The sequence below is a fragment of the Dipteris shenzhenensis genome, chromosome 19, assembly GCF_047967505.1.
Source record: "Dipteris shenzhenensis isolate YYH24624 ecotype China chromosome 19, Dip_SZ_1.0, whole genome shotgun sequence".
NCBI classification, from domain to species: domain Eukaryota; kingdom Viridiplantae; phylum Streptophyta; class Polypodiopsida; order Gleicheniales; family Dipteridaceae; genus Dipteris; species Dipteris shenzhenensis.
The window spans coordinates 24411278-24424060 of record NC_141614.1 but is presented as its reverse complement, the minus strand read 5'-3'; the positions used below and the strand labels follow the sequence as shown (position 1 = coordinate 24424060).

The 12783-nt window shown below is 41.6% G+C and overlaps 1 protein-coding gene across 1 annotated transcript; it reads left to right on the top strand.

Moving 5' to 3' along the window:
* Window positions 1–2207: 2207 nt before the first annotated feature.
* LOC147890262 (pentatricopeptide repeat-containing protein At4g39530-like) lies at window positions 2208–5976 on the top strand. Its single transcript, XM_087390775.1, has one exon. It carries the CDS (start codon window positions 3063–3065, stop codon window positions 5304–5306), a length of 2244 nt encoding a protein of 747 aa, XP_087246901.1. The 5' UTR covers window positions 2208–3062; the 3' UTR covers window positions 5307–5976.
* The last annotated feature ends 6807 nt before the right edge of the window (window positions 5977–12783 follow it).

Sequence of the window (12783 nt, the reverse complement as noted above, 5' to 3'; positions counted from 1 at the left end):
TCCTTGCATATTTGAAAATTTCAAAGGAAATCCATGCATATTATATATGGACCTTGTCCCCCCATACCATGGATTTTGGACGAGGGTAGTAACATATTACACATTGAGTTGGCGCCCCAGGTGTAGAGTGCCATAGCCCATATGTAATAAATTGAGCCTATTAGCCGATATGATAGCATTTGCATGATTAAGATACTTTTAAAGAATGTCATACCAATTTTCCAAGTGTTTTGGCTACCTATTCTAGAGAGAGAAATACTAGGCTTAGTGTGAGACAATGTCACTTTGAGCTTGAGTCGAATGAGATCTCTCTAGCTAGGATCTGTTTATACTTCTGCCTCATGGAGGATCCATTTCATATCAAGAACTTGGATTTTATCATCAAGTACCTTTTGAGGTTAGAGATCGATGATTAAGTCTAGTGAGAGAAACTAAACCAGAGAACCCAGCTTGCTTAAATACAAACCAGAGTGGATCATCCTCTCCACATTTGCATTCTTGAAGGAGCACAAAATCTGGTTTCCTGCTATTTATGAGTGTCATTACAAGAAAACGAAGCTCATTCTGGGGCCTTTTAGGTTAGACAAAAAATAGAGATCCTCCAATGAGAGAGAGGCCAACGTTACGTTGGAAATGCTTTTCTTTTTTCAAAAAAATAGACTTTATCTCTCTAAAGATGCTCGACACATTGACATTTTGAAGTTCCCGCTCTCTTTTTCTAGTGTGTCATAAATGCTATACCACTGCTCGAGCATTTTTTAGTGTATCATCAATGTCTTCCTAGAGAGGTCAAAATGACCAAAACAATGGTGATGCCAAACCCACCAAATTCCACATCAAAATAGTAGAAAGCCATTTGGGTCCTCGGACATAGCATTTATGATACTCTAAAAAATGCTCGAGTGGGAATTTCAAAATGTAAGTTTATTTGTTTCACGATTATATCTCCAATTAAATGCTCGACTATATCAATTTGTGCTTCTCACTCTAGAAATTCTTAATTTTGAGCCAAGAAAATTAGAAAATCATGAATTTCTTACAGGGCCCCAAAATGAGCTCCGCTTTTCCTAATGCAACGTGCATTTCTGCTTATACTTACTGCAGCACCCCCTCAAATTCCAAGTAATCACACTTACCTTTGTCACCTGACCAAAATCTTCGCCAGCAATCTGACTCCTTGCAGCATCCTTGATCCGCTTAGGGAAAGTTCGCTTCGACTCCTTCTGCTTATCCTCAGAAAATGGATTCTTGTTATGGATTTCTAGAAGCCTTTTATGGCCGTTAGCATCAGGCATCTGAATATCTGTCGCTTCCAGGTCATCTGCAGTTTCAACCGGCACATCAGCCCAAATCTGTAGCATCTGTTGGTCCGATTCTTTTGGCGCATCATTGTTAGTCTCTCCCAAGATAACAACACTTTGAGAATTATCTTCCAATGACTCAGCTTGTTTTGGAGCATCTTTGAGATGCATATCCTTTTGCCTGTCACCCGGCTGATCCTTCCCATGTTCAAAAACCTCCTTGCCCATAATCAAAGGCTTCTCCACAACAGCTAGTGTAGAATTCGACTACTCTGCCCTTCTGGGAGACAAACTTCCACGGATTAAGTAATTTAGCAGACTCTGCTTTTATTGAAACCCTACTCGTATGTGCCTCCTAGGTAGAAACCTCAACGATCAGGGGGGGGGACCAGGTTCTTACTAGAGCGGTACTCTTGGGCAACCGACAATTCTTCGCCTTCAGCCATCTGTTGATCTGCCGGAGAGACTTGTTTTTTACCAACCACCTTGTCACGGAACAAAACTGGGGGTCTCGTCTCGTTCATCACAAGACCTCTCGCCAGCTTAATATTATCCCCTCTCCTGGGACACTCCCTTGCAAAATGACTCGTTTCTTTACAAATGTAGCAGCATCAGGAAAGGGTCCGAACCGCACCCGTTGATGCAAAAAACCACCACCAGAGAACGCAACACGCGCGAAATCTGAAATCACTTGGCTCCTATCCCACCTAACACAGGCCTTGCGGAGACTAGTATCCTTCCTAGGAGGAGACGAAACCAGAAGCACTCTTCCCAGAGATGACGCAATCCGCTCAACTGCCCCCCCAGCTAAGAAGGTAGCCTAGGGAAGTCAACCCGAACAAGACACTCGTGGTAAAGGAACTCCTCCACACTAAAACTGGGCCACCGGCTCCCGGGTTTCCTCCCGAGAATCCGCTCCCCACGCCGATTGCCTACTCCTTCACTAGATTTCAGGTTCTGGTTCTTCACTCACACGAGAATCGTCCTTCCTCGCTCCAAGGCAACTTCAAGGCACCAGTCTTCTAGTCCTCGCAATCTACACACCGACGTCTCTTTAAGCCTTTCTCTACCCGAGCATGTTTCGCAACAACAGACACTAGAGCACGCACGCAACACTCTCCTTCAACAGAGCTCCGGCTCACCCTCCACATGCCACAGTTCTTAAATTCTTTGAAGTTTTATCCAAGTGGTGATGATGAGCTTTTCAGATATCTTACGCGAGTGCAAGAAGCCCCGATTCTCAATTCTTTGTAAAATTTTGGACTTTAGGGATATATTCTAAGGTATATATATCTTGTACTCTCATCAACATGAACGGTGGATGTTACTACTAGGGAGGGAGCTTCACTCCTTGGGACTGGGACGGAGCTCGCACCAACGAGGGCAGCTCCCTCCCTCGTGGGCAAGTGATTTCTTTCAAAATGAAGTTGTAAGCAAACTATGCGGCTCATCCTCGAATCGTGTCTGGTAGGGGTCTTTCTTGCAGCCTACTTCCAACCCTGTGACTTCTTATGGTCTTTGATACCCCGTGCATGAAGGCTTGTCAAGCCTCCCTCTCCCATAGCTTCCCCCAAGGCTTGAGGGTGAGTGTTGTCGGCTGGCTCAGCTCTAGATACCTCAAAATGTTCGACCTCTGGCAATTGGTTATAGAAGCCGATTCCTCCCTGTGGTTGGGACCAAAGTCTGTCTGAACTAAATGGTGGCTAGTCCGATAATACGGAAGAACAGAACATGTACGCATATAGTTATTGAAGAGCCGCTATGGATAGACGGTTGGTACAATGGAGGTTGGGTCAAACGCATACTCGAGAGAGAGCCCAGAAGCAAGGGAATGCACGAAACATTACTGGTCAGGCTTGCTCAAACACTGAAACCCGTGGCCTGGTAGAGGAGTCTAGCAAGACCTTTGGAGTACATGTGAATGTGCGAGAGAAGAATGACTGCAAATGTCTTGGCTTAGAAGAAACACTTAATTCGTTGGAACGGATGCCCCAGCTGCCTTCGGTTGACTTGACATGCATCTTACAGAACTGCAGAGAGAGGAAAAATTTAGCTTATACCAGGCGCTTGCATGCCTTCTTGTGCAAGAGTGGGCTGGAAGATCACAGATCGCTTGGGAACTACCTCGTCCCAATGTTGGTGGAGGTTGGAAGCATGTGGGATGCCCAACAGGCTTTTAACAGGTTGGTTGATCGGAACGTGTATTCTTGGGATTCCCTCATTAAGGGTTATATTGAGTGTGGGGAATCACAGCACGCCCTCAACCTCTATGAGAAAATGCAAGAGGATTCTGTACATCCTAGCAAGAAGACGTTCTTGGCCCTACTAAGGGCTTGTGCTAGGCTGAAGAATGCAGAAAGAGGCCGAGAAATACATGCTGAGATTGCCAGAAAGGGTTTGGAAAGAGATATTTTTGTCGGCAGCTCCTTGATTGATATGTATGGCAAATGTGGGTCGCTTGCAGAAGCACAGGAAGCGTTTCACAAACTTCCTGTTCGAGATGAGGTCTCATGGAATGCATTAATCGCAGGATACACTGAGAATGGGCTTGGTGAGGAAGCTTTGAACTGTATCGGACAGATGCGAGTGGAGGGCTTCTCTCCAGTTGCTGTCACGTTTGTTTTTAGCTTGAAAGCTTGTGGCAGCATAGGAGCCATAGACAAAGGCCGAGAAGTTCACACAGAGATTGCCAGAAATGGGCTAGAAAGAGAGATTTTTGTTGGCAGCACGTTAGTTGATATGTATGCCAAATGTGGTTCACTTGCAGAAGCACAAGAAGCGTTTGACAGGCTTCCAGCTCGAGATTTAGTCTTGTGGACTGCACTAATTGCAGGCTATGCCCAGCATGGCCTTGGTGAGGAAGCGCTGCACTGTTTTGAACAGATGCAGCTGGAGGGTGTCTCTCCAAACGTTCTCACTTTGATTTCCAGCTTGAAAGCTTGTGGCAGCATAGGAGCCATAGGTAAGGGCCGAGACATTCATGTCGAGTGTGTTAAAAAGGGGTTGGAAGGAGACCTGTTTATTGGCAGCACTTTGGTCGATATGTATTCCAAATGTGGCTGTCTTGCAGAAGCACAGGACGTGTTTGATGGGCTTCCAGTTCGAGATGTGGTATCATGGAACGCACTAATTTCAGGATATACCGAGGAAGGGATTGATGAGGGAGCACTTAAGTGTTTTGATTATTTGCAACTAGAGGGTGTCTCTCCGGATGCTTTCACATCTGTTTGCATCTTGAAAGCTTGTGGCAGCATAGGAGCCATAGAGAAGGGTCGCGAGATATACACTGAGATTGTCAGAAAGGGGTTGGAAAGAGATGGTTTTGTTGGCAGCATCTTGGTCGATATGTATGCCAAATGTGGCTTGCTTGCAGAAGCACAGGAAGCGTTTGATAAGCTGCCAAATCAAGATAGGGTCTCTTGGAATGCACTAATGGCAGGATATGCCCAGCTAGGAGAAAGCAAAATTGTTTTCCATATGCTTCAAAGAATGAGAGAAGGTGGCATAAATCCAGATGGGGTAACATTCCTTACCATACTAACTGTATGCAGCCACACGGGTCTAGTGGCTAAGGGCACAAAATGTTTTGAGGTTATGAGCAAAGATAGTGGCATTACTCCAACAATGGACCACTACACTTGCATGGTTGATCTCCTTGGCCGTGCAGGCCAATTAGATGAGGCTATAGCAATGGTGAAGAAGATGCCTTTCCATCCTAGTCTTGTGGTGTGGCATACTTTGTTGGGTGCTTGTCGCAAGTGGGGTAATGTGGAGCTTGGAAGACAGGCCTTTGAACATGCAGTGCAATTGGATGAAAATGATGCTGCGGCTTATGTCTTGATGTCTAATATTTATGCAGATGCTCACAGGCAGGAGGACGAGAAGAAGATTAATGCCCTGGGAGTGAAAGGAGAAGCATGGAAGGAGACAACACTGAGTTTGTTGGCAGACATTAGTAGAATTGTAAGACATCCCCAAATCAATAGTCTATATACAAAGCTATGATATCTTGTCCTGAAAATGAGGGGCACAGTATGTGTCCTAGATCAGCATGGATGGCATGGGATATGTCCGTGGACACAAGAAAGATGTGTTATATTGGCACAGGGAGAAGCTGGCTATTGTGTTGTGTGCCATGATAGTTACACCCAAGGGACACACGCATCATATGAACGAATGAGGATGATAATGAAAGCTATTTTTCTCATGTAGCATCAATTGAAACAAGAGGTGATGAAGTTGATGATGAAGACATGGCCATAAGTGAACTTAGGTATGAGTTTGACTCCATACTAGATAAGTATGAAGGTCATGGAAAATCTATTTCTCCCCTTGTTGAAATGGATGGTAAAGTCAATATATAAGGCATCTTTGGTAAGCCAGCTAAATGGAAATCCAAGTGTTTCAAAGGATAGGTTGAAGAGGACAAGACAAGGAATATATGTTGATCAAAATAATGCTTCTAGACTTGGAACTATTGGGCCAGCTCTGGAAATTGGATCTACTATGTCCAGTTTTCTTTGAACAAGATTATACAAATACAAAGAAGACGAGCTTCTCAAGAAAATCCAACAAAGGTTGCAAGGAAAGGTACTTGATATTTGGAAAAGGTACAAAGAATGCATTAAAAAGTGGGAAATTGAGTGATTGAGTATAGAGATCCAATTGACTTGCTTGATAGACCAGACACTGATACGATCAACGTGGAAAGTATTATTGCAATAGCAAATCTGAAATACATTCCATCTATCAAGAGTTATGTCCTTGATGAGGCAGACTTGATGGTTTTCAATAACATTGTCACCAATAATAGTACACAAGGTAATAGCCCTAGATTTTCCATAGGGATAATATATGTCCCTTTTTTCTCTTGCTCGCGGATTATAAATTTGCTCATATTTTTAGTTGTGTCAGAGAGCAAACCGTTTTCATGTATTCAAGAGGAAAAGTGCATGGAGAGTACAGGGAGTGCCCCTATTTTGAAATGTTCCTGGTAGATGGTAGAAAGACAGGTAAGGTGTTTCTTACAGCTGGAGGATGAGCTGTCTTTGATTGTATTGCCTTTATAACTCAAGGCAATATTTATGATTATTTAACTTATGAGCACTATAGCCTTTGAGTTTCAAGTGAATTGGAACTTGAACTACATTCATTAGAAGGCTAAATCTGAGAATTACACCTACTTCGAGGCTTTTTTGCAGTGTGGGAACTGAAAAACAACAAGATGAAGCGAAATTCGAGAAAATCATCAAGTTGGATAGTGTAAGGAGATTATGGAGTAGTGGGAAAGTAACGCAACGTTGCCCGAGGCAAGCGGACAGTAAGGAAGGTGATAAATTAGCGAGGAGAGCAACAAGAGAGGGTGCAAATTTGCAAGAGAGTGCAATTAGACTGCTTAGAATTGATCCCAAACTTCTTACAAACCTTAAGTGATAGCAGAAAGCTGAGAGCACAGATGGAAATAGTAAACCATGCTGAAGATAGTAAAGCCATACTGAGGATGACAAATCACATTGAAGGTGATAGATCACTCTGAGATGATAGAATCACATTGGAGGTGACATAGACATGCTAAAGGTGTCAATGATACACTAAAAGTGTCATGTGCTAGCACTATACATAATGTGTTCATGGTCAAGGTGATGTAGCTATACTGAAAATAGCATACATGGTGATCAGCCATGGTAAGAGCTTTGACATGTGAATAACCATGCACGTAGGATGTCTTAATAATAACTGGCCAAGGTGTGATGTCTTATCACAAGAACACACACACACACACCTGATAATGACCCAAATATGTAGTGGAGAAAGGTGCAGTTATGTTACACTCATGCTTGGCTCAAACGAAACAAAACCCTTCTGAATTCTGTGCAAGAGGACTAAATCTCTAGGATAGCTAAACACCTCAAAAGATGACTACTTTTGCTTATTTTGAACTATTTTCTTAACTGAGGCAAGACCTGTAACTGAGGTCAACCTAGTGAAAATAGTGATTTGGCAACCAAAGTTTATACCCAAAACAAAGGTATTATGCTATTCTTGTGGGAAAACAAGTCTAGCTGGTAGGAAATGTTGTAGTAGCCTTGAAATGCTCCTGGGAAGCTTGTCCAATAGGTGGCTAGTAAAAACCATCTAACACCAACTCGAAATCTGCAAGAGACCAAATCTTGGGTGATCAGCTATGTAGAAGCTTGAGATGAAGGCGGCTAGGTCAAGAATGGCACCAGCAGGCTCGAGACCCCAACAATCAACTCTGAATAGGGATAGATCTATGTCAACCAACATAGTAGATTGGTCAGTAAGAAAGACCCTATGGGGTTGGGCAAGTACTAACAACTGGTCAACCTAAAGGTTGCACCACAGTTTGGAGCATTCGGTGCATACCTCGGCCCAAGTTGACTTGTTCCATAGCCACTGAAACACTAGGAAAGGAACATGGCCATAGGAGTTTTCGACAAGAGGTCCCCATTTGGGTACTCATATGGCAACAACAATTGCATGCAAATGTGAGGTACCTTGCAGGGCCATTTTGCAATTGATATAGTCCACAAATGTGGAGCTTTATATACCTCAGTTTGCAGCCTACAAGCTGCATATTCCTCCACGTTTTGTATGTCGATTTCTTTGGGTATACTTGTGTGCATACCTTAAAGTGAGATCGTGAGTTTGGCGATCCTAGGAGGTCTCCTTGGGAGAGGAGGAGTTAGCTGCTATAAGAAGCTACCCTTGTCTGTTTTAACACTAAGTTTCCTTGAAGTAACCCAAATACCAAAGCTACTGTCTGATTTTAACCTTTACCATGGTGACCTTAAAAGGTAACTCTTTGCTACTTATTAAATTCAAAGTTGACTTAAGACTTCAAAGGTTTCGTTCACATTGTAGTTAGTAGATGTGGACTAAGCTGAATTGAGCTCATCCAAATATGTGTATACCAATGTTTATACAAATGCATCAAACTAGGTATCAAAATCCAAAACGTGAAAGCTTGAATTCAGTTGAAAACACACTACAAGACCTGGTAGTGGTGAAATAGCAAGCTGTTGAATGGCTATCATGTAGACTAGTGCTATAGGCTAGACCATAGATGCCTCATACTTGTACCAATGTGGTTGTGCCACACAAACAACGATTGGCACCGTGAGTCCAATGATTTTGAGATTTTACCTTGGAAGAGACTCACAAATAATTGAATTTAGCAAGGGCTTTTACATATGCTTTATAATAAAAGTATACAGTTAAAGGGGGACGGCGGAACTTGAACCTCACCCCTTTGCTTAGATTTAAGTTTATAAATTAAAATGCACACTTACAAAACACCCCCAGTTGTAAACCACAATAGTGGGTACGCATAGTGGAAGGTTTCTCGAGAATAGAGACACAAAAAGATATAGCCCAAGAACTCACACACTGGTGTAGTTAATGTCAATCCAACTTCTTTCCTTCATGTGTACTTAACATGCATGTGCAAGCAAGTAAATGGACAATGCTTGTGAGAGATGCAAACACGTACAAAAGAGAAGTCCAATGTACCACAGAAACGTGGACCTCTATACCACAAAAAATATGATGTTCTCTTACCTCCATGGCACTTCAAAAACATTCAACATGCATACTCCCGTAGAGCTTGACTTGGCCTTGAGATCGTGCCCACAATCACAACTTCATGTTGCCCCTTCTTGATAGCCAATACTAAGACGCGTATGCTGTGAAGACTTGACCTCCTTATTGCCCTAAAGTGCGCCTTGATTGTTGCCCTGATAGACAACCAAGAGTGAAGGATTTGTTAGCACTTTATCTGCTCAAACAACCACTGCCCTTGTTCTTGAAATCCTTGAGGTAGGCTCTTTGTAGCTCCAGTCTGCTTCTCTAATGGATGAGTGAGTTAGCCCAAGGGGCTGCCCCTGTTTTGTCTTACAAGCCTTTGATCCATCTCGTTTGTATGCGGGCAGCTTAGAAATTTTGAAAAACGTCAAAATTGGACCTCAAAAGGTAAAAAAATAGCCGCTGGACTGTTGGAGCTACCTCAAACGAAAGATGGAGAGCTGAATGTGAGAACCAGGAACGCGCACTGGAGCACCAAGCTTGTGGGAGTCTGGAAGCAAGCACAGGAATGGGCTCTAGAGACGGAAGCGCTCTGATACCAAATGTAGGAACAAAGTGGAGACAGGTTGTGAACACAAGTGAGCAAGAGTGCACACACAAGAAAGCTCCAATAGAAATGTTCAAATGAAACAATACAAGTACTTGGTATATATAGTACCCAAGTACTATTGGTCAACCATAGGGTTGACTTTATGCCTACAACACCATATCTTTGTAATCTCTTACATCCAATGGGCAGGATACTTTGTACAGGCCTCAACATAGATTGTATTGACATAAGTGAAGATTATCATGCCCATCAAGTATGTGTGCATACGAATAACACACCTCAAATACTATTTTTTGTCGGTTGTGCATAACACTTGATGGAAAATGGGGTTTGTGGTGACTTTGAACATCCAAAGCATATACGATCGGTATGATAATTTGTATGTGCATTAACATAGGTTGGATTCACATGTGTAGAGAGTCTCATGCCCATCAGGTATGTGCACGTTTGAATGATAAACCTCAAATACTATTTTTTGATGGTTGTGCATAACACTTGGTGAAAAATGGGATTTCTGGGGACTTTGACCATCGAAAGCGTTTCTGATGGACATGATACTTTGCACGTGCTTTAACATAGATTTTATTGACTCATGTGCAAAGGATCGTGCCCATCGATTATGTGCATGGTCAAATAACACACCTCAAGTACTATTTTTTGTATTTGGCTTAAGGTTTAGGATATAGGGTTTAGGGTTTAGGGTATATGATTTAGGATATAGGTTTTAGGGTTTAATTTATAGGAAATAGGGTTTACAGTATAGGAATTTGGGTTTCGGCTATAGGGATTAGGGTTTAGCCTTTACGGTATGGGGTAGAGTTACAAATATTAGACATGCTACCATTTTTAAGGCTTCAATGGGTTTAAGTATAATTAAACTTCATTTGCAAGTTTTAAATAAGGTGGAATTTGAAAATTCTAACCATTTAGATGACTTTAGATGGCTTATGCTGATCGATTTGAGTACTTGGAGGGCTAAATTTGGACCTCATATGAGAAAGTTATGTTAATTTTTGGGCTAATTTATCAAATTTTAAGATTGAAATATTAGCCACACTAGTTTGGAGAAAGTCCTAAGTTCATCTTTGGGATATTATTTTCCCTTAAAAATTTATCTTCGGGAGGGTAGGGAAAAAAGGGAATTAATGGAATGGAGGAGAGGAAAGGGGGGGTGGAGGGGGGGGGAGGAAAGGGGGGTGGGGGGGGGAGGGAGGAGGGGGAGGGAGGGGGGGGGGGGGGGGGGAGAGGGGGAAGAGGGGGGGGGGAAAGAGAAGAGGGGGAGGGAGAGAGGGGGAAGAGGGGGGGGAAGGGAGAAGAGGGGGAGGGAGAGAGGGGGGTGTTTATAAAGTTCTTTGAGATTCTACCAATGTTGCTTTCTGAAACTTTGGAAGGTGTTTATTGGCACCATTATTAAGTCTTGGGGATTTTAAAGTTTCAAAACCCTAAAAGGTGTTTATTAATACCGTTATTAAGTCTTGGAGATTTTAGAAGACTCTAATGGTAAATTAATCTCATGCATGGACCTTAGCTATATAAATATAAATAAATAAATATTATATATATATAATATTTTCATGGTTTTTTGTATATTTAAATTATTAATAAGTTAAGAAAATTTTAGTTCTTAAAAGAGGACCGAATTTCTTTAAAATAAATATTTATGCTAGGATTTTTGCAATATAGAGTAAGGTACGAATTATGTTTCCTAGCTTTTGCATTATTAGTCCAAAATAATAGTGTGAGTAAATATAATTTTATTGAGAAAGGATAGTGTCAAAAAGTAACTTTTGATTTGGGAGGGGTAATCAAAACTCGCCCAAGATGGCCCACCTCCTCTTCAATGCCATTTGGGGCTAATGTGGGGAAGGTTCACACGGGACGAGGGTTAAGCATGGGTTAAGGGGGGAGGGAGGGGGTTGGATGGTTTGGGTGGTCCCTACTATAAGGGGAACAACCAAAAAGGGCTCTTTCCAGACCTTCCCACCCTCCACCTCAACAGACCATCATCCCACACCTTGGAGCACTCTCATTGGTCACCTCAAATCCCTCCCAAATATCCTTGAAATTAGGAAACACTAATTGAAGGCCCTTTTGAGACCCCATTTCTCCCCTGATGATTATAGAGAGAGCTTGTGAAATTTATTAACAGTGCCAAAAAGTAAACTTTTGATTCTCGAATGACATTTTCAAAAACTTTTCATTTGGGAAGGATTTTTTGGATTAGTCCAAATGTAGACATATGAGTCCACAATTAATGAAATAAGTGTTAGTATGGTAATTGTCCTAAACCAACATGGTTGAATGGGCATTAGTCATTGACAAGCCTGGTGGTTGAAATTACTATGTTTCTTAGTACTTAAATTAGTTAAATTTAATTTCCTACTGTTTGCATCATATACTACTTAATTTCTAGACCGGGGTGGCTTGGACTTGATGTGATTGTCCTAAACTAGCCCGATATTGGTTCAAGTCAAACAACAGTTATTACTAATCGAAATTATGGTTGAACATAAATAAAGAAATGAAAAGCAATGTATTGCTATTTTCTAATTGTGATTTTTGAAAATGAAAAGCAATATATTATTATTATCTAATTGTGAAATTCAGAAATGAAAAGCAATATACTTGTTATTATGTGAAGTTGTGGCTATCAGGCTAAACCAGCCCAATAGTTGAAATTATGATTGTCCTAAATTAGCCTGGTGGTTGAAATTGTGACCATGTCCTAAACCATCCTGGTGGTTGAAATTGTGACTATCCTAAACCAGCCCGGTGGTTGAAATTGTGACTATCCTAAACTAACTCGGTGGTTGAAATTGTTTTGTTTTGCTAGTAGCTTGATTAGTTTAATTATTAGATTCATTATATTCACTGTATTAAACCATCTCGGGGGTTGAAATTGTTTTGTTTTCCTATAGATTGATTAGTTTAGTTAGACCACATTTTTTCATGTAATGTGTTTTGTTTTGTTTTTGTCATAGTAGTACAAAAAGGGGGCTCACTGTACTGTTATTCCCACATGTTGGGTAAGCGAATGGAACTGTATCTCAAGTTTATGGATAAGAATCTTGACATTTCAATTGGCCAGAGGAACTTTGAGCATTGTAAGCCTTGGTACATCAAGAAACTCAAAGACATGAATGTTTGTTGTTGCAAAATACACATAGTTTCAGGGTGTACGTTGAGGTTTTTGAGCATTTGCATTGACATTGAGGTGATTTTGCTCTACAAATTGGTGCTTTTGAACAAGATGTGGACAAATTGCACAGATTTTGCAGGATACTTTAGATTTCAGGCACATTGTATCACATTTTCTCTGTTTGCAGT